General features: G+C 41.4%; 1 protein-coding gene across 5 annotated transcripts in view; it reads right to left on the bottom strand.

The window, feature by feature from the left end:
- Positions 1-23,247, bottom strand: part of ADGRF5 (adhesion G protein-coupled receptor F5) — a 103,392-nt gene that overhangs the window by 26,163 nt on the left and 53,982 nt on the right. For all 5 annotated transcript variants that reach the window (XM_010356506.2, XM_010356508.2, XM_010356505.2 and 2 more), the window contains 7 exons: positions 22,248-22,302; positions 9,885-10,046; positions 5,253-5,429; positions 4,714-4,820; positions 3,229-3,287; positions 2,636-2,778; positions 986-1,207 (listed from right to left, as the gene is read on the bottom strand). In XM_010356506.2, coding sequence (XP_010354808.2) covers positions 986-1,207; positions 2,636-2,778; positions 3,229-3,287; positions 4,714-4,820; positions 5,253-5,429; positions 9,885-10,046; positions 22,248-22,302 — 925 coding nt within the window. The remainder of the gene's footprint in view (positions 1-985; positions 1,208-2,635; positions 2,779-3,228; positions 3,288-4,713; positions 4,821-5,252; positions 5,430-9,884; positions 10,047-22,247; positions 22,303-23,247) is intronic.

Raw genomic sequence — 23,247 nt, 5'->3', positions numbered from 1 at the left:
GAGATGGCCCCATTGGCATCTGAGTTACAATGCAATTATTACATTCCAGAATATGTCAGGTTCACCACTAGTCTTAGGGAAGAATTAAGCCTTATGCTTGCTTTTGTAGTGCTTGGGGTGAGCAAGAGGACAGGAGAAAGCTGAAGGGAGGGATAATAGTGGAGAATCAGAAAATTTGGTGAGGGCAGGGAGAATGATGGATATGTTCACTCTCCTGACTGTAGTAATGATTTCACACCTGTACATGGGTCAAGACTTTTTAAATATGTACAGTTTATTATTTATCAATTCCTTCCTCAACAAAGCTATTTTAATTTTTTTAAAAAAATCAATTGAAAATTAAATTAATAATAAAGTAATATATACTAAAACAAATTAATGAAAATAATTATATACTATAATAAAACAAATAATGAAAATAATTAACTTTAAAATTAATTAACAATTAATACCATGGTGATATGGTTTGGCTCTGTGTCCCCTCCCAAATCTCATGTTGAATTGTAATCCCCACGCGTTCAGGGAGGGCCCTGGTGGTAGGTGATTCTCTCATGGGGGCAGTTCCCCCATGCTGTTCTCATGATAGGGAGTGAGTTCTCATGAGATCTGATGGTTTAAAATCAGATGTTTGACAATTCCCTAGACCCTCTCTCCCTCTCCTGCTGCCATGTAAGATGTGCCTTGCTTCCCCTTTGCCTTCTGCCATGATTGTAAGTTTCCTAAGGCCTCCCCAACCATGCAGAACTGTGAGTCAATTAAAACTTTTTTCTTCATAAATTACTCAATCTCAGGTAGTTCTTTATAGCAGTATAAAAATGGACTAATACATATGGGATTAATTTTCAGTTTTGAAAGGTTGAACCAGGAGACTTCTTTGGGAAGAGAAAAACACTATCTACACATCTACATAAAACACTATTACATATTTGCTTCTTTACAAGCTCTTCATTCCATTCCTCACACAAGTTATTGAATGGAGACCTACCTGCATCACCCGGAGTGATGTTGCGGATGGTGAGCTTGGACACCGAAGTCATGTTGTTGAACACGGCAGTGTAAATCGAGAATCTACTGCTGTTCTGGATTTCCAACTGCTGTTCTTCATAGCGCCAAGACACATTGGAGGACAAAAGTTCATTTTCACACACCAGACTGACTGTGTCCCCTTCAAAGATGATTTCTGGTGTGACAGAGAACTTAGTTTCATCTGGAAACCCAAAGAAAAGGTAATAAGATCCCAAAGCAAACAAATTTCATTGATGCTACTCACCAGATACAACCACCACAAAGCTCTCAGAGGTCTTGACAGCATCTGTGGTGCTGAACTGGCTGAGGCAATGTGTCTCCTCACTCCATCCCCATGCAGCTGGTGTCTGAGCCCTGAGGAAGTGTGTCCTGCCACATACCAGGGAGAGGGTTTCCCAGTTGAAGTCTTTGCCCTGTGGCTCCTTAATGGCAGTAATGGAAATTTTAAAGCTGTTTTCAATATTTCAAAAAGTGTGGTAGAAAATTGCACATTTACTTATGGAAAAAAAAAAAACACAAACTAACTTAAATATCAAGTTTCTGTGCTACAGACTGGAATCATATCAACTGCTTCTTATCAATAACTGATATCTCATGCTTATTGAAAGCTCTGACCTAAGTCTTGAATGATTTAGAAATGTAAAAACAAATCAATTAATTATAATAAAGTCTGCTTGAGAAATAAGAATTTCCTAATACTCATGGACCTCTGTAGGAGTGGGAGCTTCATAGATAGTAAGTTTGGATTTGAATCCTGGTTCTGTCCCAACTGTAACTCTGTGGCCCTGAGGAATTTGCTTAGACTGGCTGAGCCTTAGTTCCCCTGTCTGGAAAACAGGAGCAGTGACAGTTACATTTGGGAGGTAACTTGGAGAAACTGTAGCTATTATTATTGTTTTGGCAGTAAAAATCCATGGGATCACTGCCTTATCCTTTCACAAATAAAAATAAAAACACAGCCAGGCATGGTGACTCATGCCTGTAATCCCAACACTTTGGAAGGCTAAGGTGGGAGGATTGCTTGGGGCTAGGAGTATGAGACTAGCCTGGGCAATGTAGTGAGATCCCATCTCTAAAAAAATAAATAAATAAAAAGTAAAAAATGTTAGCCAAGTATGGAGTTGTGCACCTGCGGCTCCAGCTACCCCAGAGGCTGAAGCAGGAGGATCACTTGAGCAAGGAAAGTAGAGGCTGCAGAGAGCCATGATTATACTACTGCACTCCAGCCTGGATGACAGAGGGCTACACTCTGAGGCCTACTGCTCTAAAGTGATGGCCCTCTATTTCTTATTGGTGCATTTTATGAATATTTAAACCTCCACTACAATATTAGTTTTACTTTTTTAACTTAGTTTTGGATCTGTTAATTTAGAAAACACACAAACCCAGATGGCTCTGTGACCCCCTTGTGCCCCTCTTCCACACACCCCAGGTACAGTGGCATTAGTCAGATTGGGAGGCACTGGCATAAGAGGAGGAGGTGGTACAGAACCCCCTGTGCCAGGGACTGGAGTGTCTAGCTTCCCAGAGGACATTGTAACATAAGCTAATTTCCTAGGTTTACGCATAACCGTAAATAACATGACCATATCTAAACAATTTCACTTACTGCTAGTAAGTGCTTGAAAGGAGTTGTAGTCCATTTTGTAGGTCTGATTGAGGCTCTGTACAACTTGTTCATTGGCTTTATGTATTAACTCAAGTGATGGCGCTGTAGTCTTGACTTCATATGTCACAACCACACTTCCAGACCTGGACAGAGACCACTCAGTTCAGTAAAACAATAACTGACCTGGAAGAGTCTAGATATTTATGGCTTATTTGCTTAGGAAACAAAATAGCACAAACTGCCTGTTGCAGCATGAAAATCTATGGTCCTGATTGGCCAGCAGGATCTTCCAGTAGAAAGACATCATTGCATGGCATTATTTCATTTCTATATTTCTGAACTATTTGGACTACAAACTTATCCCTTATCTTTGCTTGCAAAATTTTTGCACATGTATAGAATGAACACAAGTCTTTTTCTCTTTTTCTTTTAAACAGGTGCATCTGTAAGGGGTGAGATACTTTTTTCTCCTCTACCAAACTGCTCCTGCTGAGAATTCCACATGAACAATGCCTCTCTAGGGGGTTTACCTCCTTCACTACCTTATGGATCCCAGCCATAAAGTAGAAAAGACCAAATTAAAGTATTCTTACTTGAACCCTGTCACAGTCACGCCCTTGAAGCCTGGTAAAATTCCGTAACCCTTCCGAAACTGGAAAAATAAAGCAAGATGAGTGTCATATAGCAAAGTCTAGAAATAGGTGTATCAAAAGATCTGAAGCAGAGTAAAAACCGCATATTCCTAATCACACTAGGTAAAATTATCTTCCATTTTGTTAACTGTAGGCATTAGATTTCTGAAGAAATAATTCTTATCTATGTCAGTCTGGGTTCTCCAAGAAGTAGACACTAGATGAAATGTGTAAAAAATTTACTCAGGGAAATGCCTAGCAAAGAAAACGTGGAGGGAGCAGGGAAGACAGAGGGAGCCATCAGACCCCCAAATGAAAGACAGGGAAGGAAGGTTGGATAAAAGCATCCTAGCCCGAACCTGGAAAAGTTCAATAAAGCCTTCCAAGGAGTCCCAGTGTCTGCCAGACACAGATGTGCTGCGCCTCTTCATTGGTAGGGAGCAGCAGTGATGGTCATGGATTTCAGAAGCAGCAGCTGCAACCCTTGCTCCACTACATGACCTGTAGTTGGAGGTCTGGGAGGGGCATCCTCATGGCTGCCATACTGCAGGATTGGTTGGTGTGCCAGATACCTAGGTGGTTGCTATGTAACTCTCTCTTACAAAGCATATAATTTAGTGTAGTGTGTGTGTGAGGAGGGTTCTCCTGCTGTACAGACATATTAAATGCCAGAAATGTAAATCAAATATCCAAGAGCTCTTCTGAAGTGGCACTTCATCAAGGCACTCATGGGAGATGACAATATTTGGGTGACATGCTGGGATGAGCAGGAGGCTGCTAACAGCCTAAGGCAGGGCTCGGCTGCCAGGAGAAGGGAAGTCATTATCTCAGCCCACCTGTAATAATCTGTGACACATCCATTGGGAAGCTCTGTTCCAAATATGTTAACTCCAGCAAAGTGTTTAGGTTTAGATGAATCAATTCAATGTGAAGCACTTAAGACAGTGACTGGCAAACAGTTAACACTGGTGGAATAGTCTCTATTTTTATGTGAATAAATTTATATCTGTCTTAGGTATGAATGCCTAGCAACCTCTGGTGTAGAGTGGTTTGAAACCCTCTGTGTTCAGCCATGGGTTTGTCTGCCCAAAAGTTAGGTGTTTCATTCATGTGGTATGTGAAGAATAGAAATGCTCCAACTGGTGCTTGTAGGCTATAGATTCTTGGGGCTTTGAATAAGTTTTACTGAATTGATGCCACCAAATCTTATCTGAAACAGTTCCACCCTGAGAAAAATTTATACTTATAGGTCAAGGTGATGCCACACTGTCCCCTAAACATGATTTGATTTGAGGACATATTAATTCACCATCTCAGATGTAAAAGAATAATAAATCCACATCCGTAAGTTCTGATAGATCCAAGCCACTGTTCACTGTGAATGCAACAGACTCAGTTCAATCCAAACAGTTTGTTGGTTAAGAGGCTCTTGGGGCCAAAACCTACCGCTGTTTCCAAGTCGGTCTTGTAGGACCTATAGAGGGCAGAGGAAGTGTTCATGAGGTCTTCTTGAAAGCCTACATTTAGTCTGACTCTCATGTTCAGGGTAACATCTGTTGAAAAACACAGGGCAATATTTAAAAATATCATGTTAGTGTCTGAGTATATACAAACCAGAAACATTTGTAAGTTGTTTCTGTGTGTTAGTTTGAGATAGAGTCTTCCTCTGTATCCCAGGCTGGTGTGCAATGGTGCGATCTCAGCTCACTGCAACCTCCGCCTCCCAGGTTCAAGTGATCCTCCTGCCTCAACCTCCCGAGTAGCTGAGACTACAGGCATGCACCGCCACACCCAGCTAATTTTTGCATTTTTAGTAGAGGCAGGGTTTCACCGTGTTGGCCAGGCTGCTCTCGAACTCCTGACCTCAGGTGATCCACCCACATCAGACTCTCAAAGTGCTGGGATTACAGGCATGAGCCACTGCACGCAGCTGTAAACTGATGTTGAATAGCCACTCAGTGTGCATTTAATGAGCAGTTACTTACCTTCCTGAAGCAGGCAAAAAGGTCCCTTGGTAGGCAGTTCTTTAAGGCAACTGCAATGGTGTCCTGGGAGGAAGATGTCATGCTCTTGACAAGTGAGATTGTGAAGACACCTTTCCCGAGGCCACCCATAGCCTGTCTCGCAGGAGCACCAAATTTCATTTCCAGTGGGTCTGCAGACTATCATTAACCAGAACAGCAAGGAGAGACAAGGTGGAGATGGCGGTCACCATATTTGTACTTATAGCCTGCAGGTATTCATTCTTGAAGAAAATCCTAATCTGACTTTATATTACCTTTCCGAGAACTTCAATAGCATAAAATTGATGTTTGCATGTATGCATCACCATGCTATTAGCCATGACCATCTGAAAGATGACTGCTGTGACGGTTGAGTGATGAATGGCTAAGTCATCTTTTAGATACTCATGCCTAATAGCTAATAGCCACCAGATGTCTATGATGATAAGTATAAGGTAGCCAGCCTCCAAGATGGCCTTTGCCCACCCCTACCACTAGGTATTCAAACCCTTTTGTAGTACCTTCTTATGTTGTACTAGGATTGGTCTATGTAATCAATAGAGTATGGCAGAAGTGATAGTATGGCACTTCTGAGATTAGGTTATTAAAAACACTATAGCTTTCCTCTTGGTTGCTCTCTCTCTTTCTCTCTCTCCTCTCACTCTGGGGGTAGTTGACTGCCATGGCATGAAGACACATCATGGAGAGGTCCACATGGCAAAGAACTGAGGTCTACAGCCAATAGCTAGTGAGGAACTGGAGCCTGCCGAAATATAATATAGGTAATATAAACAACAACCACATGAGTGAGCTTAGAAATAAATTTTCCAGGCCAGGTACAGTGGCTCACTCCTATAATCCCAGCACTTGAGAGGCCGAGGCGGGTAGATCACTTGAGCCCAGGAGTTTGAGACCAGCCCGGGCAACATAGCAAAACCCTATCCTACAAAAAATACAAAAACATTAGCTGGGCATGGTAGTGTGTCCCAGGTACTCAGGAGGCTGAGGTGGGAGGATTGCTTGAGCCTGGGAGGAAGAGGTTGCAGTGAGCTGAGATTGCAACCACTGCACTCCAGCCTGGGCAACAAAGTGAGACCCTGTCTCAAAAAGAAAAGAAGAGAAAAGAAAAGAAAAGGAAAGGAAAGAAAAGAACTTTTTTTCTCATATGCCAGTTAAACTTTCATATGATGACAGCACTAGTTGATAGATTACTTACAACCTTACAAGAGACCTTGATCTAGAACCACCCAGCTAAACTGCTCTAAGATTTCTGACTCTCAGAAACTGGGTCTATCTTCTAGTAAGAGAACTAAACTTTTTCTTTTTCCATTACCATAAAAACCCTACTTAGGACACAAAGACAAAAAGGAAGAAGTGTCCTTTTACATCACTCTCGTGGAGAAAAACAAGAGGCCTTGTCTTGATGGAAGCTCCAGTGAGGAAGAAAAGCATTCTCAAATTTCGGTGAGAGCCTCTGGCCTGGGGCTGGTTCATCTCTAGGCCTATGTACCACATAAAAAGAAGGGTCAACCTTGGCATGGCAGTGAGTGACTTTCATGGCTTTAGTGCATTTTCATCTGGCAGAGTGAGCAAAAAGGACCAATGCTTCCTTTCTATGTTAAATGCAGCAGGATGTATGTTAGAACATACCTCTATTTGTAGACTATTGTAGATATAGTTTATAGGGCAAATAAGTTTATACCTGTATGGAAGTTTATTTTTATATTACTGTTAGTACCAATACTTGTCAATACTTCCACCTTCTACATCTTAATTCTTAACAAATATAAATACAATGATTAAAAAAACTCTCAGATAATAAATGTTTGTTACTTTATGATGCTAGGTTTTAGACTTTGTTATGCATCAATAGATAGTAAATACAGAGTGCAAGTAAATCTGTGTCTTTTACATATCAAGTCAGGTGTGAACAGCCCACATGAACACTGCTCTCATGGGAGACAGTAAGAAATGTTCTGAAATCAGAGTGCTTTGAATCAGTTTCCAAAGCTCGACCAAAGTCACATCTTTGAGAGCTGTTTGTTCTGCAGATGGGTGCCCAGGAAAAGTCCCACAGAGTGACTACCCAAAGGGAAGTTATCAAATAGTTGTTTCAGAAATAGGAGGGGCAACACATTTCAGTTAATTCCTTGGATGCTGATGCAGCCTGTATCCCAGCAGTGGGTGGCAGTGAGGCAGGAGAATTAGGAACAGAAGAAACTGGAGTTGCTAACAAAGAAGCTGAGTGCCCACTAGAGGTAATTTGAGGATAGCCAGTAGGATCCCACTTGTTGAAATCTCTCTCTTACTGACATGAAATTCCAGTGCTAAAGCAATTTTGTTGTTGTCTTTTGTTTTGTGAGGGAGCATTATTGGAGGAGTGGTTGAAGAACTTTTGAGTCTCACATAAAATACAAATACAAAAAAAAAGCATGGAAAAAGTTACCACCTCCAGACCACCTGCCATATCCCAGGTATTGTTTGGTGCTTTATGCACATTGTCCAGTTTTAAATATCCTCAGTTTTATTTGCCATTACTAAAAAGGGATCATAAGGCAGACTGTTGGAAAAATGAGGTGAGGGAAGGATGGAAAAAGGAAGATGGTGAAAGTTTGGATGCTTAGTCATTAGTGCCATGGTCAGTAGGCCTAACCTTTATTGCCCGCCCTGCTGCATTTAACATAGAACATACATCGTGCTGCATTTAACATAGAAAGGAAGCATTGGTCCTTTTTGCTCACTCTGCCAGATGAAAATGCACTAAAGCCATGAAAGTCACTCATTGCCATGCCAAGGTTGACCCTTCTTTTTATGTGGTACATAGGCCCAGAGATGAACCAGCCCCAGGCCAGAGGCTCTCACCGAAATTTGAGAATGCTTTTCTTCCTCACTGGGGTTTCCACCAAGACAAGGCCTCTTGTTTTTCTCCACAAGAGTGATGTAAAAGGACACTTTTTTCTTTTTGTCCTTTTGTCCTTTGGGTTTTTATGGTAATGGAAAAAAAAAGTTTAGTTCTCTAATGAGAAGATAGACTCAGTTTTTGAGGGTCACCCATCCCATTCACTTCCTCTTTTAGGCCAACTCCTCTTAGCTGTTCCTTGCTGGTCCTGAGGTCTGTGAGCCTCAGGCTTTCTCTGCCACATTGAAATATTCACTTCTGTCAAACCTGTTTCATAGTTCACTATCAGAAAAGATTCACCCCCTCTATGTGTGAAAGACCAGTCTTTCTGGAAGGATAAATTAAACTTTCCAAGGTCAATTGCATTTAATTGAGAAGCTTGTTAACCCAAGTTTTTAAGATGGCGAAGCCTCTTGAAGTCATCCCATCTCTAGTAGAAAAACTAAGAGAGAGTTTGTTAGTATGTTTACATTGAATGTATGGAAGGTAAACTCACAACTAAAGCTCAAGTGTCTATAATCATTAGTTGTTCAACAAAAAACTATTTTTGATACTTGGTCAGTTTTGTTTACTGGATTCATTTACTAGCACCTACAAAGACACCAAAAGGTTTCTGTTAAAAAATTTGGGAAGCAAAATTGACTAAAATCTATGCAATAATTTATTCTAAAGGCAAAAGATCTGTGCTAGGTGGGAACATAGAAGGGTGTTTCCTATGTATTTTCCAAAGTACCCTAGTTTGGTGAGATGTTCTATGGATAAAGAGTGGGAAACACAGCAGAAGCTCACTGCTCCTGAAGGACTTATAATGCACATTGGCATCCAACTGGAAAATCACTAACTCAAGGAAATTAGTACTAATGGTACGAATCAGTGGGAAATGGCATCCAAAAGGGGTGGTAAGGGAGCTATGACTTCCAGTAGCATATATTAAGAATCAAAAATTAAAATGCATGTACCGACATTGGGATGGACTATTTGAAATATGAGAATTCAAAAAGAATTTCAAAAACAAGAATTTTTTTCTTGCTCTCATTTTAGAATAATAAAACCCAACATCTATTAGCGCTTTTCAGTTTAAAAAGAAATTCCCTTTTATCAGATAACTGGGAGCCTTATCTCACAACTTCTACTGTATATCAGTTCTTGGGTGATGGTCTTTGGAGACATAGAGAAGCTAGCATGACATTGGAAAAGGGTTTGCAACCAGAAAGTCCAATCTATGGCCTGAAAGGTTCTACTTAATGCCTTGCTTCTGATGCAGGCATGTACCTCATTCCTATTACTTGACCTATAATGCCAAAGAGAAGGGTATCTGGTACTTACTAATATCTTGAACCAGTCCTTTCTATGTTCATTGATATACCAAGGGAAGAGGACACAGGGAAGAGGATCCAGTAGTTTATCTGCCCAAAGGAAGAGGACCCAGTAGTTTATCATGAAGGACCTGGCCATATCTTGGGACCACTTTATGACAAGCATCATACAAACCACCAAGCAAACCTCTGGTCACCATCTAAAATAAGAAACCTCTGGCTGCAGAGTTTACTGATAAAGGCTTCACTCAGGAAGGCTATGAAGTCATAGAATTACACATCAGTCTTGGTGAGTCATTTCACTTGTCTACTAAGTAAAAGATTGCTCTGATAGGAGCTCAGACAGTCTTTCTCAAGACATCCAGTCATTTATTCTGAAGCAATGGGTCTCTTACTCACCTGTTGTCACATTTATGCTCAAAATTTGGTCAGTGTTATTCCCATGAATTGGAAAACTGAGGCTGTTCAAGTAGGCTTTGATAGGATCCAGGAAGGATGCATTTTCAAAACTGATCTCAATATTAACAGTGTATTCTTCAGCTGCAGGACTTTTCGTGGCAACTGCAATGAAAGCACATGAAGGCTGAGAAACTTACCATGGGAGATGGAGCAAGATCATGATGGATTTTTCAGCAGTTAAAGGTAATGACAGGTACATGTGAATGGTTGGTCTATCAACCCTTGGGAATTTCTAGTGAAACTTTTCAGAGAAAAAGAAGAGTTTATCTACTCACCGCCTTGGTGTCCAAGGCCAAGCACTGCTGTGTGAAGTATGGACTGTAATGAGGCAAGAGTGGAAGCAGAGAGATAGCAGGAGGGTCTGGAAACCATTCGGGCAAAATACGTCACAGTCAGCACTCAAAGGAGTGAGTCACTGTTTCATCTGCAGTATGCATCAGTCAATAGATGCATACTCTAAAGGCTGAACCATGCATGGCTTGAAGACATCCGGGAAAAGTCACCCAGTTAATTCCCTTTGCCCTTAGCCTATGGAAAGAGCATATATTCTTTGCTCTTCCTCTGAATTTCCAGTGTTCAGAATATGATAGGTGCTCAACAAAAGTTTGGCAAATTGGAAAGTAAACTAAAATAGATTTTCAGCTCTTCATTGTTTTTCCAAATTGTTTCCAGGTGGTTAACTGGCTGGTATCCAAGATAGATCTGTTCCCCAACACACAGCTACATCAGGCAGGCTAATATATATGTATATGTGAGTTTGTGTATGTGTGGGTATATATATATATATATTATATATAGAGTACATATATAGTATATACAGTCTATATATAGAATTATATATAGACTACTATATATACTATATATAGTATATATAGCATATATAGTCTATATATAGTAGTCTATATATAGAGACTACATAGTCTCTGTATGTAGTCTATATAGAGTAGTTTGTATATAGTCTATATATGGTACTCTATGTATATAGTAGTCTATATAGTCTATATAGTACAGTCTGTATATAGTCCTATACTATATAGTATAGTATAGGATGCTATATATAGTCTAATCTATGTTTATAGACTATATAGTCTACTCTATGTTTACATGGAGACTATAGATAGATAGATAGATAGATAGATAGATAGATAGATAGATAGATAAAGTCTAGCCTGCCTGATGTAGGTGTGTGTTGAGGAACAGATCCACCTTGACTATAGTAGTCTATATTGACTACTATATATAGAGAGAGACTATATATATAGACTATACACACACACACACACACACACACTCTCTCTCTGGGAATTGTTCTTTCACAGTTTTCTATAACACATTGTGTCTGGGCCACTAATTTTAAGCTTCCCAAGAGCAGGAACTGTTTCTTTCATGTTTCTTTCACTTCTCTTAGCCTTACTTACTCCATCTGGCAAAGAGCTTACCCTATTATAAATACGTGACCAATCAATTCTTGTTAAACCTGAAACTCTCTGAGTCAAGTCACAAATTCACCTCTCTGTCACTGACAGAATCTTTAGCCTAATCTTGGCTAGAATATATAACTGAAGCCATGGGCACAGTTAATACTTAATAAAGAACCTTCAAGGAATAAGAACGTTTTACACAGATAAATTGAGAATATTTTTCTTTTTGGGGGGACAGGGTCTCTCTATGTCACCCAGGCTGGAGTGTAGTGGCATGATCTTGGCTCACTGTGACCTCCACTTCCTGGGCCCAAGTGATCCTCCGGCTTCAGCCTCCCGAGTAGCTGGGACCACAAGCTCATACCATCATGCCCAGCCAATTTCTGTGCTTTTTGTACAGATGGGGTTTCGCCATGTTGCCCAGGCTTGTTTTGAACTCCTAGGCTCAAGCGATCTGCCTGCCTCGGCCTCCCAAAGTGCTGAGATTACAGTCATGAGCTGCTGTGCCCAGACATTGAAAATATTTTATCTTGTCAGTCAAATAAGGAAAAAATTAGTGAATATTTATAAAATCATTACTTTAAAATTTACCTTGTATCTGAGAAGATGAAGTTTATTATACCATAAAGTTAAAATTCCATGTTAAAAGGGCAAAAAATTTTCCCATAATATTGTAAGATCTAAATATTCTAAGGACTCTTGGTGTGAAATACTAAAGGAGAGTAAGTTTATGCTGGGAAACTCTAATTGTTGAATGTTTATTTCAGAAAGCTGTAACATTTGTTCACTGAGCTTGGTAAACTGTTTTTCTTAGGTCTTTGGTTTTACCCATCAACCTTATTGAGAATAATTTCATCCTGGCATCATTCAGCTTCTGCAGTTAACTCAGCCTATAAAAAAGGTCTGTGCAGATTTTCCTAAAATTAAGAATGGATATTAAGGTATATTTCTTATTTATAAAAATGTACTTAACAAATACAATAAAGTGACTTTTATAAGAATGCAGAAACTCAGCCTGTCATGATAGTATGGCATTGCCTAAAATTTCCTATTGACTTTTGATTCTCAAATGGTTCTGTGATGAAAACAAGCTTCCTGGAAGAATGGTTAATCTTATTTTATGTAATTCTAACTATGGACACACTATGCTGTCCACTGGGAATATTTACGAGGAGAAAGGCTGCATAATATTTACAAGTTCTGCCCTAGTGCACATTCTTTTTCCTGAAAAGTAATGCAGCAATGTTTATATCCTCCAGAGGGTTCACTGCCTCCAAGATCCTCTTTGCCATGCCAGTCTACTCTTCTCCCATAAATAAAAACAGGATTTCCTGGATGGTAGCTGCCTTTTGGATGGGTGAGGTCAGTAACAAATTCATATCATATCCACTTCATTGCTGGCTTTGTTGCATCCCATGATCTGATCTTGCAAAATATCGATGCCTGCCTGAGGGTCATGTCTGGCCCTGAGCCTACTTCCTGTGCTCTTTTCAGTCACAACTGAAGAACAAGTGTGTGCATAGAAAGCACACGGTGATTCATGGACATCATCACTCCCCATTGAAACCAAGTCAGTTCTGTTCAGATTTTACGAGGAGCCAAGCCAAAGCATGAAGAACTAATAGGAAAGGCTCTTGTGACCTTAGCAAGTTTCAGTCTATAGCATTCCTGCAGTTGTTAATGTGAGCACCCAGCCTCTAAGGGCCTCTTTCCTTTACCTTTTATGTTCTCCAACAGCTTCGAAAAAGAGTTTCAGAATCACCCTCAGCCTGAGTGTCACCTCTCTAGAAACCGGTACAGATGGGGAACCTCTAACAGAGAGGGAAATGCCTTCTCCTGGAAAATACTCATTCGAAACAGGCTCAAAAGCACCATTGTAATTTCTCAGGCTGTTGGCTTACTCTTGGAAATCATCTACTCCAGTGATCCCCAAACTTAACTGAGGATTATATACACCTAGGGAATACACACACACACACACACACACACACACACACACACAGAGAGAGAGAGAGAGAGAGAGAGAGATTTTGGAGGCTCAGCCAATGTGAACCAAAGTAAAATATATATAGGTTAGGCCCAGAAGCCTGTATTGCTGTATTTTTTTTTTTTTTCAATTTCTACTGGTGATTTTGATGATCAAGTAGGTTTGAGATCTAGTGTTCCAATCCAAATGAAGAAACCCAGAAGGGAATCTTGGAGAGCCAATATCAGCACCTAAACTTGTGTTTGGCTTTGCTTTTTGTTTTCAGACACCTCCTGCTGCTGCGCCTGTGGAGGCAAACACTCAGGTGGTCTCCAGACATATTTGTTCACACATATTTTCCCTCTCTTGCCTCAAGGGAACTGATACTTGCTCATTCCCTCTCTTCAATGATACTGGATAAATCAGTGATGATAGTGAAAGTAACAATAACAGCAGCAGTTGCATTTATTCATCATCTATTAGGTTCTAGGGCCATGAGGACAGTATGCATACATCCATTTTGCAGATGGCAAAACTAAGTTTCCAAATGTTGAAGCCACATTGACAGTAAGTGTCAGTGCTGGGATTGGAAACATTTTTCTGACTCCAAAGACCATTTTCTTTTCATCATACCCTGCCACACCTCAGATAGAAGAAGATAATGAATGAGACCACTTTAAAAAAAAAAAATAATTTAAATTCTGGGCTACATGTGCAGAACATGCAGGTTTGTTACATAGGTTTACACGTGCCATGGTGGTTTGCTGCACCCATCAGCCTGTCATCTACATTAGGTATTTCTCCTAATGCTAACCCTCCCCTAGCCCCCACACCCCGACAGGCCCCAGTGGGTGATGTTCCCCTCCCTGTGTCCATGTGTTCTCATTGTTCAGCTCCCACTTATGAGTGAGAACATGTGGTGTTTGGTTTTCTGTTTCTGTGTTAGTTTGCTGAGAATGATGGTTTCCAGCTTCATCCACATCCCTGCAAAGTACATGAACTCATCCTTTTTTATGACTGCATAGTATTCCATGGTGTATATGTGCCACGTTTTCTTTATCCAGTCTATCATTGCCAAATGGGACCACTTTGTAAACTTTAAAGTACTATTAAAAATATGAGTTACTATTGTTAAATGTGTCTTTAGAGCTTGATGTACAATTCCTGAAGTAAATTCTAAAATAGAAATCAAGTTCAAAGGCAAAATGATTAATAATGAATCAAAGAATTATGTAAACCATTGTTTAATTCTATTCAACATAATAAATGTCTTAAAAATTCACATTCAGGGCCAGGCACGGTGGCTCATGCTTGTAATTCCAGCACTTTGGGAGGCCGAGGTGGATGGATCATAAAGTCAGGAGTTGGAGACCTGCCTGGCCAACACAGTGAAACCCTGTCTCTACTAAAAATACAGAAAATTAGCTGGGTGTGGTGGCGGGCACCTGTAATCCCAGCTACCTGGGAGGCTGAGGCAAGAGAATCACATGAACCCAGGAGGTGGAGGTTGCAGTGAGCCGAGATCGCACCACTGCACTCCAGCCTGAGAGACAGAGCTAGACTCAGTCTCAGAAAAAAAAAAAAAAAAAAAGTTCACATTCAGGAAAAATGCATTGTGACCCATTGTCATTGATACTAATGTATTTTGATATTAAGCCTTGCTCTGCTCATTTGTTTGTTCCTTGATTTAATGATTTACCTGTAATTTTACTATTTATTGAATGCCTGTTTTCTAGGCACTGCACTAGGAACTGGAGACACAGGGTGAATAAAAGGAGCAAAGCCCTGTCTTTGAGGATCTTTCATCCTTATACTGGAGGCAAAAGATAAGTTTACATTTTAATTTAATAAAGGAAGGCAAGGAAACAGAGTGATTGGGACAACAGGGATGGCTTTTTGTTTGTTTTTATTTTTTTATTTTATTTTTTATTTTTATTTTTTGGTAGAATGGTTACAAAAGACCTTTCTCAAGCAGTAAACTTTGAGCAGAGACTCAAATGAAGTAAGGTGCGAACCAGGAAGCTATCTGGAAAATGTCACTCTAGGAAGAGTAAACAGGTGTGAAAGTCCTAGATAGCAACCCTCTTGGCTTGGTTGAGGAATAGCAAGAAGATGCCCTCAATCCCCCAGTACGCACTTGAAATTGGGTCATTTCTTCTCATCCGAAGCCTAGAACAGTATCATGCTCCTATAAGCAAACAGAACATAGAGGCTGTGGGTGAGCTTTCTTCCCCTGTAATGCCCTGAGGCAACAGGATGAGCACCTAAGGAGCAGCTTAGATGCTCAGGGATCAGCATGACCCACATAGCGGTGGGGTCAGAGGCTCACTCGCCTCACTCCCTCAGAAGGCCCAGAGGTTAGGGTTAGAAATGCCAAACCCACCTGTCCCGCTTAAGCTGAGGACTTCAGAGCCTGGGAAGTGACATTCCTTGTCCTTCCCCAGACTACCAGGGACCAGGAGGAATGAGGACAGTTCCTCAACTTCTGTGTGTGTGTTTTGGATGCACTCCTGTCCTCCTCTGCTCCTCAGGATGTCTGACTCCTAGGAGTTTAATGTGTTTTCTTTGCCCCTGGCATTGTTTGTCTGGATTTTTCTGGCTCGCTGATGCCTTGTGTGGAAGGTAGCCAATTCCAGGTGTCATCAGTGTCACAGACAGAGGCCTATCAGCAGGCCCAGGAGGCACAAGACAACCAGGATTTCCCCTCTCCTTTCCCATAAATCACTGCCAGCCACACAGCACTTATCTTACAGGGACATTTCTGGAAAGTTGGCCACAAACTGCAACCAAGATATTTGGGTCTTAATCACAGCTGTTTAAGCAAACAATTCTACTTTTGCCTGGAAACACTAATGGGAACTATGGTTTATCAGAGTCAGAGCTTAAGTAGATGCATAAATTAACCTCTTGCCTGCTAACTTCACCCAGGAGAAAAGAGATTGGTTGGTGTGGCTTCCTCTTGACTAAAGGGACCAATACAATGTTACCATTGATGGTTTGGCTCTCTTGTTTCTTCCTGTTGGTCTTAGTAAGTAAATATCAAAAGATACCCACTATTTTGCTTGTTTCTTGACATATTCTAGAAGGTGGCAATTTGGCAGCATTGTCTGTATGCTACTGTGTGATTGCTCTGCAGATGTGGTGAAGGGATCTTACTCTCTCTTCAGGTTTCAGAAAGAGTTGTTTGCAAAGAAGAAAATCATCAGAACCCAAGGCTATGGGCTACCTGGCAGGTGTAGATGGAGGAGAAAGTGGGCAGCACTGTGTCATCAAACACCAGACTGTGAAGTCTAGGGAAGAGAATTCATTCCACTAGCTAGCCACATACCCAGATCATCAAAGTTAGCCCCATCTTCTTACCTAGTAAGATGAAGGCAGATATACCAGTCTTCCTTACTCTATAAAGCTGCTCCAAGAACCATGAAATGGGACTTCATGAGCCAACCAGGAACACAGGTTGAAAACTATAACTCATAGCTATGAGCATGGACTTTGGAGCCAGAGAGAATCGGGGTGGAATGCCTTCTGACCTGGGCGGGTCATTGAACTCTGTGAGCCACACTTTGCTTATCTGTAAATGAAGGCTAGTATTTTCTCTGCAGGATGATTGTTAAAGAGCTGGAATTGTACATGAAAACCCCTAACAAAGTGTCTGGCATATAGTTGCCAGTAAAATAGTAATTCTGATATCATAAATATAATGATTATATTCTACACAGATGTGTGCTGATAGGTCAAGACATGCTAACATTAAGGGCATGGCATGGTGGCTCATGCCTGGAATCCTAGCACTTTGGGAAGCCAAGGTGGGTAGATCACGAGGTCAGGAGATCAAGACCATCCTGGCTAACACAGTGAAACCCTGTCTCTACTAAAAATATGAAAAATTAGCTGGGCAGGGTGGCGGGTGCCTGAAGTCCCAGCTACCTGGGAGGCTGAGGCAGGACGGTCACTTGAACCTGGGAGGCGGAGGTTGCAGTGAGCTGAGATCATACCACTACACTCTAGCCTGGGCAACAGAGTGAGACTCCATCTCAAAAAAAAAAAAAGAAATGCTAACATTATTCCTATCAGGCTTCACCTTTGGGATAGTTAAACAAACAAAAAAACAAAAAAGAAAAACATTAACCAGAAAAATTTTAAAACAGCAAAACACTCCCAATATTAAATGTCAAGCTTAAAACCAACCCCACACACCAGCCGGAGAGCACCAGGTCTTTTATCTCACTCTACCACCACCACTGCGGCTCAGAGCACTCAGGGCCACATGTCATCACCAGAAAGGCTACAACTATGACAACCCAAAAGTCTGTTCCTCAATCTGGGGAGTGCCCGGCATTTCCCGAACCCAGATCTAAAAGGGCCAGCATACCCAGGTTGCTAGGCCTGCAGAAAGGGCAGGATTTCCGCGCTAGCAGCCAGAGACCCGGTCTGGGAGGAACCTTACTCTGACTAAATAGATGTGAAAATGTGAACGCATCCAGGGCAGGGCTTGGACATCCTGAATCTCCCTCTCTTGCTGTTTTGCCTCTCATTGGTTATTCCTTTAAAGCCAAAGAATAATCAATTGGGGCTCTTCAGCGCCAGGCTCCAAGACATACCCCCTTCCCAATTACTGTCAGAAACCTGGAATGGAGAACTTGGCCAGTCGATATTTGTGTTACTTCCAACGAATAAGTAACATCCACTTTCATTCCCCCATGAAGAGTACCCATAAGACTAAATTTGGAGCTTATCTGCAAACCTCCAGAACAAGCTTTTCCTTCCAACTCTGGTCTCTACCTGTGACCTCCCCAAAGCACCATCTCCCAGGTTTGTACACTCCTGCAGAGTCACAGGGATTATTGCTGTCCTTCATCCCCAAGTCACATCTGTCCAGGACCTTTTGCTGTGGTTTTCAAAATGTCTTTGGCGAACATTTCCTCTGCTTCTTTCCTATCTTACTCCATGGCAGGGTCGCATGTCTAGACTGCCGAGCCTCCTGGCCGGTCTCCCAGGCACTAATTTCTTCGTGTAATTTATTTAGCCATAACCATCGGAATACTTTTCATTTAAGTGCATTAATCAGTCACCTCTCTGTGCCAGCCACTCAGCTGATCCAGAATCCACTTCCTGATGGAATTGTGACATGACTCAGGATCTTTCTCCCATTCTTATTTCTCTCTGCTCCCTTACAGCCACTCATTGTCCTAACAGGCAGATCCATGCTTTTTCTCACCTCTAGGTTTCATGCAGGCTTCTTTTTCCTGAGAGAATTTTGAAAGAGTTTTCCTAAAATGCTAACTCCTGTATCACAGCCTCTGTGCCCCTGCCTTCAAGTGGTACAGAATACCATCTCTGGACTGCAGGTAGATCAGGCCCTTTCAAATGCAACACTATTTTATAAATAAATCGATTTTCTTTGTTTTAAATTTCTTTAAAAAACTATTAAAAGAAAAAATAAACACCAGATAATTCAATTAACATTTTAAAACATAACATTATTTAATCTTCCTAACAACCCTATAAGGTACTAACTCTGAGATATATGTGTGTGTGTGTAAATGTGACATACCTATGTGATACATACAAATGTAATACATATATATATGTACTATAATACAGTCAGCCCTCTGTATCTGTGGGTTCTGCATCCATGGATTCAACCAATCTCAGATGGAAAATATTTTTTAAAAATTGTGTCTATACTGAACATGTACAGCCTTTCTTTCTTGTCTCTATGACTTAAAAAGTACAGTACAACAATTATTTATATAGCATTTACATTGTACTAGGTATTATAAATAATCTAGAGATAATTTAAAATATATGCAAGGATGTACATAGGTGACGTGCAAATTTATACAATTTAATATCAGGGACTTCAGTATATACACATTTTGGTATCTGAGGGGTTCCTGGAACGAATCCCCATGGATACCAAGGGAAGGACAACAGTATACACACACACACACACACACACACACACACACACATACACATATACACACATTTGCATGCATATATATATATACACACCCAGACACACACATATAAATTCAAGGGGCCAGTTAGGTTATGTAACTGACCAGTCACTTGGGTAGAAATTCATGGTGTGCTGAGAATAAATGTAAGTATTGATCCTATCTTTAAAGATGATTCTATTCCAAATGCTAAAGATTTTGCCCAGTGACTCAAAAAAGAAAATTCCTGACCTAATTGTCTTTCTCTTAGAACCTTTGTCTCCTTCTGGCAACCAGGCTTCAGAAAGGGAGAGGTATGTGTATGTGAAACGGAATAGCACTCTGAAAATCCGAGCCCAGTTCTAACACCTCACTTAACTAACACACCCACGAAGCAGAACACAGACACCTCCATGTGGCATCCTGCTGAAGGTAACATTTTCTGTTGCTTCCTTTCATCATTATTTTCCGGAGAGTTGTGTTCTTTTTTCTTATTTATTTATTTATTTATTTTTTGAGATGGAGTCTCGCTGTGTCACCCAGCCTAGAGTGCAGTGGTGCTATCTCAGCTCCCTACAAGCTCCACCTCCTGGGTTCGAGAGATTCTCCTGCCTCAGCCTCCTAAGTAGCTGGGACTACAGGTGCCCACCACCATGCCCAGCTAACTTTTGTAGTTTTAGTAGAGACAGGCTTTCACCATGTTGGTCAGACTGGTCTCAAACTCCTGACCTCGTGATCTGCCCACCTCGGCCTCCCAAAGTGCTGGGATTACAGGCGTGAGCCACCACGCCAAGTCATATTCTTAATTGCAACTTACATTCTGGATATCTGGGGTCTAGTGCCTAGGTTTTTCTATGGCCATTTCTTACTTCAGCGATTTTGTAAAAGTACCAAGATCAATCCATCTTCTGCAGACGATAGGTTGATTCATTAACACTTCCCAAATGACTCTAGGGGCCCAAGAACACAGAGGACCATGTATAATAAATGGAAAACATCTTTTCATGGTGATTTAACATTGTTATGGTTGTTTTTAATGAAAGCACACCTGCAAAAATTTTGGCATGTCAAATCCTTAGATATAGAAATGGTTTCCTCCCCAAGGGCTACTCCCTCAAACTGTCACCACGGGTCATAAACAGCCTGGCTCAGAAGTGCAGGAAGACATTCCTTTTACAGCTGTAATCACCCACTGCTCCTGAGGAAGCCAGCAGCCTGAGCCCTACAAGAACTTGACAGAAGCCTGGAGCTGGAACTCACTGATTAATCGTTTGAATTTAAAAAGCCAAAGTCTTTCAAAATACCAGATGAGCACATCTCTGGCTCTGCTCCCGTCATAGGGTGCAGAAAAGTTTAAAGGGTTGTTGGGATGGGGTAGAGGTAATGATACCTGTTTTAGAGCACAGAACGTACAGACTGTGCTATAGGCCACTTCGGGGAAGGAGGGAGAAAGGGAGCGTGGGATCCCACAGGGCTAAGAAAACGAAGGCTGAAACAGAAAAGAAAAGAAAGGGAAGAGAAAAGGAGAGAGGGAAAACCAACAGTGGTATGATCTTCCAATCAGCATTTTAAGAGCTTAATAAAATGTGGTCAAATTCTCATTTCAAGCGCTGGACAACAGTTGAGTCTGGCCACTGCACCGTGAAAGGCTCGAACAGATGCCACCACTCTGACCTTAGGGTAAGCCTGCCCTCTTTGACAGCCTACTGTCTCTTTTAGACTCATTAGATCAAGTCGCACATGCCTGAAAAAATGATTCCATCATAATGTGATAGGGTGAAAAATTTTTCCTTCTAGATATTTGGTACAGCCACTCAGTCAGCAGACCTTTCCTGACAGGAATTCAGAAAGGCACTGTAATGTGAACGTGCAAGTGCTTCATCTGTTCGCTCACTGGTTGAGAAAGAAACGGGGCCTGGCGCCAGCTACAGAGATGAGGAGAACTCATGAGAGCTCTCCTCTACTGGGGGTGGCAAACAGAAGGTAAAATAATTCCAGTGCTTTGGGACAAATGTTGTGAATGGAAATGTATCAAGGGGAATGGGAACGCAGGAAAAGCAGTCCCTGATGCTCTGGGAAATGGATGGAAGGCCTAGCAGGGCAGGAGATCATAGGACTTGAGACTTCAGTGGGAGTCTCCCAGATAAACAAAGGGGGATGACGGGCAGGGCGTTGATGACGTGAAAGGGAACAGAAGGAGGTCAGGTGGGAAAGGCACGGAAGGCCTGGTGAGTCATGAGCAGAGGATTGGCTTTTAGTTCCAAGGCCAAGGGAGCCCATGAAGAGTTCTATGGAGGGAAATGACGAGATCCAATTTGTGCTTTTGAAGGGCTGCTATGCTGGCAGTGGGAGCACCAGGTCCTGGGAACACCCAGCCTGTGGCCCTGCCCTGACACCTGCACAGGGTCCACTCAGGATGGGATTTGAGGGTCGGTGTGTCAGAATTTGCAACTCTTCACCCACCCCTAACTCTCCAAAGGGCTGAGCCTTGTATTTTTCAGACCACTGCTTGAAAGGTGAGTGGGAAAATTGGAGTGAGAAACACAAGAGGAGGACTTGAGCCTCGTGGTTAGATTGCTTCACAAGATAAAGTCCAGAGTGAAAGATGTTTTTCTTTTTTTTTTTTTTTTTTTTAAGGCAAAAAGAAAGGTTTCTGGATGGTGGGCAGAGAAGTAGGCCATTTGGTGGTGTGGGAGGGCAGCTGAGGAGAGAGCCACAGAAAAATCCTAGGAATGTGAGGAGCAGTGATGGCATTGGGGAGGGAGGGCAGGTTCTTATGTGTTGTTATGATCCAGTTACCGTCATTTGGTAGAGAATGGAGTTTCCTAGTAGTTACTTTTGGAAATCACACTGCACTCTATGACCCTGATGTGATTGGAGACTGAATTATGTGGACTACAATGTTTTAAAAAGTTGCAACACATATCATTTGAGTAGACTTACAAAAGAGATTGCCAAGCAAGAGTTTACATACCGGCTCGTTTTTGCCTCAGTGCCTCTTCACCAGCTGGTTCATATTCATGAAGACTCTGAAAAGAACATTTGAGAAAGTTGTCAATTAAGGTTAGAGAAGTCTTTTCACTGTGGCTCCCCGCTTAGATACCCCTAAATGTTGGAGCTGAGCTTAAGGCTGTGGACTTTGGGTTAGCACCATGTGTCCCGTGGATGCTGGGCACACAGCAATGAAATGGTTTGGAAAATGAAGTGGAGTTGTTACTGTAGTGTGACCTAGGAATTCACTTTTTTTGACCAGTCTCTAGATCAGGAACAGAAGAAATCACCATATCTGACTTTCTCAGAGTTCCTGCAGTTTGAATCCTGTCAAGAAATATAAATTATTATCATGTTCTAAACTTGTACTCTCTGCCTGACTTGAACTGAGTCATCCCAGCGACCTTCGAGACAAGTCTCACGACCTCCTTCTCAACACTCAGCCTGCCCAACCCCAATCTTCCTGCTGTATTAGGGCTCTTTAACCACTGTGCATGCTTAGAAATTATTTTTCCTGAGTCTGATCCTTTTTCTCCTGGATGGTTCTATTGCTGGTTGCTGTAATAGGAACTAAGAGAGCCTGCTCTAGAGTCGGACTGCCTGGGTACAAAACTGTGCCACTCACTTTGTGGCTTTGTGACCTTGGGGAAGTTACTTATCCTTGCTGAGCTTTAGGGTATTTTTTTTTCCTGTACAACGGGAATAATAACAGTATCAACTTCATAGAATTGTTATGAAAACTAAGCAAACTACAGTATGGCATGTAGTAAGTTCTTAATACATTTTAGCTATTATTATACTGTGTGGTGATTAAAAGTAAGGACTCAGAATACATTGAGTTCAAATCCTAGCTCCATCATTAAATGGATGTATGACCTTGGGCAAATCATTTAACCTTTCTGTGCCTCAGTCCTTACCTATAGAATGGGGATGAATATAGCTTATCTCAGAATGCTGTTGTGAGGATCAAATGATTAGTAAGT

Source organism: Rhinopithecus roxellana, chromosome 4, assembly GCF_007565055.1.
Source record: "Rhinopithecus roxellana isolate Shanxi Qingling chromosome 4, ASM756505v1, whole genome shotgun sequence".
In the NCBI taxonomy this organism is placed as follows: Eukaryota; Metazoa; Chordata; class Mammalia; order Primates; family Cercopithecidae; genus Rhinopithecus; species Rhinopithecus roxellana.
This window is presented reverse-complemented; position numbering and strand designations above follow the sequence as displayed.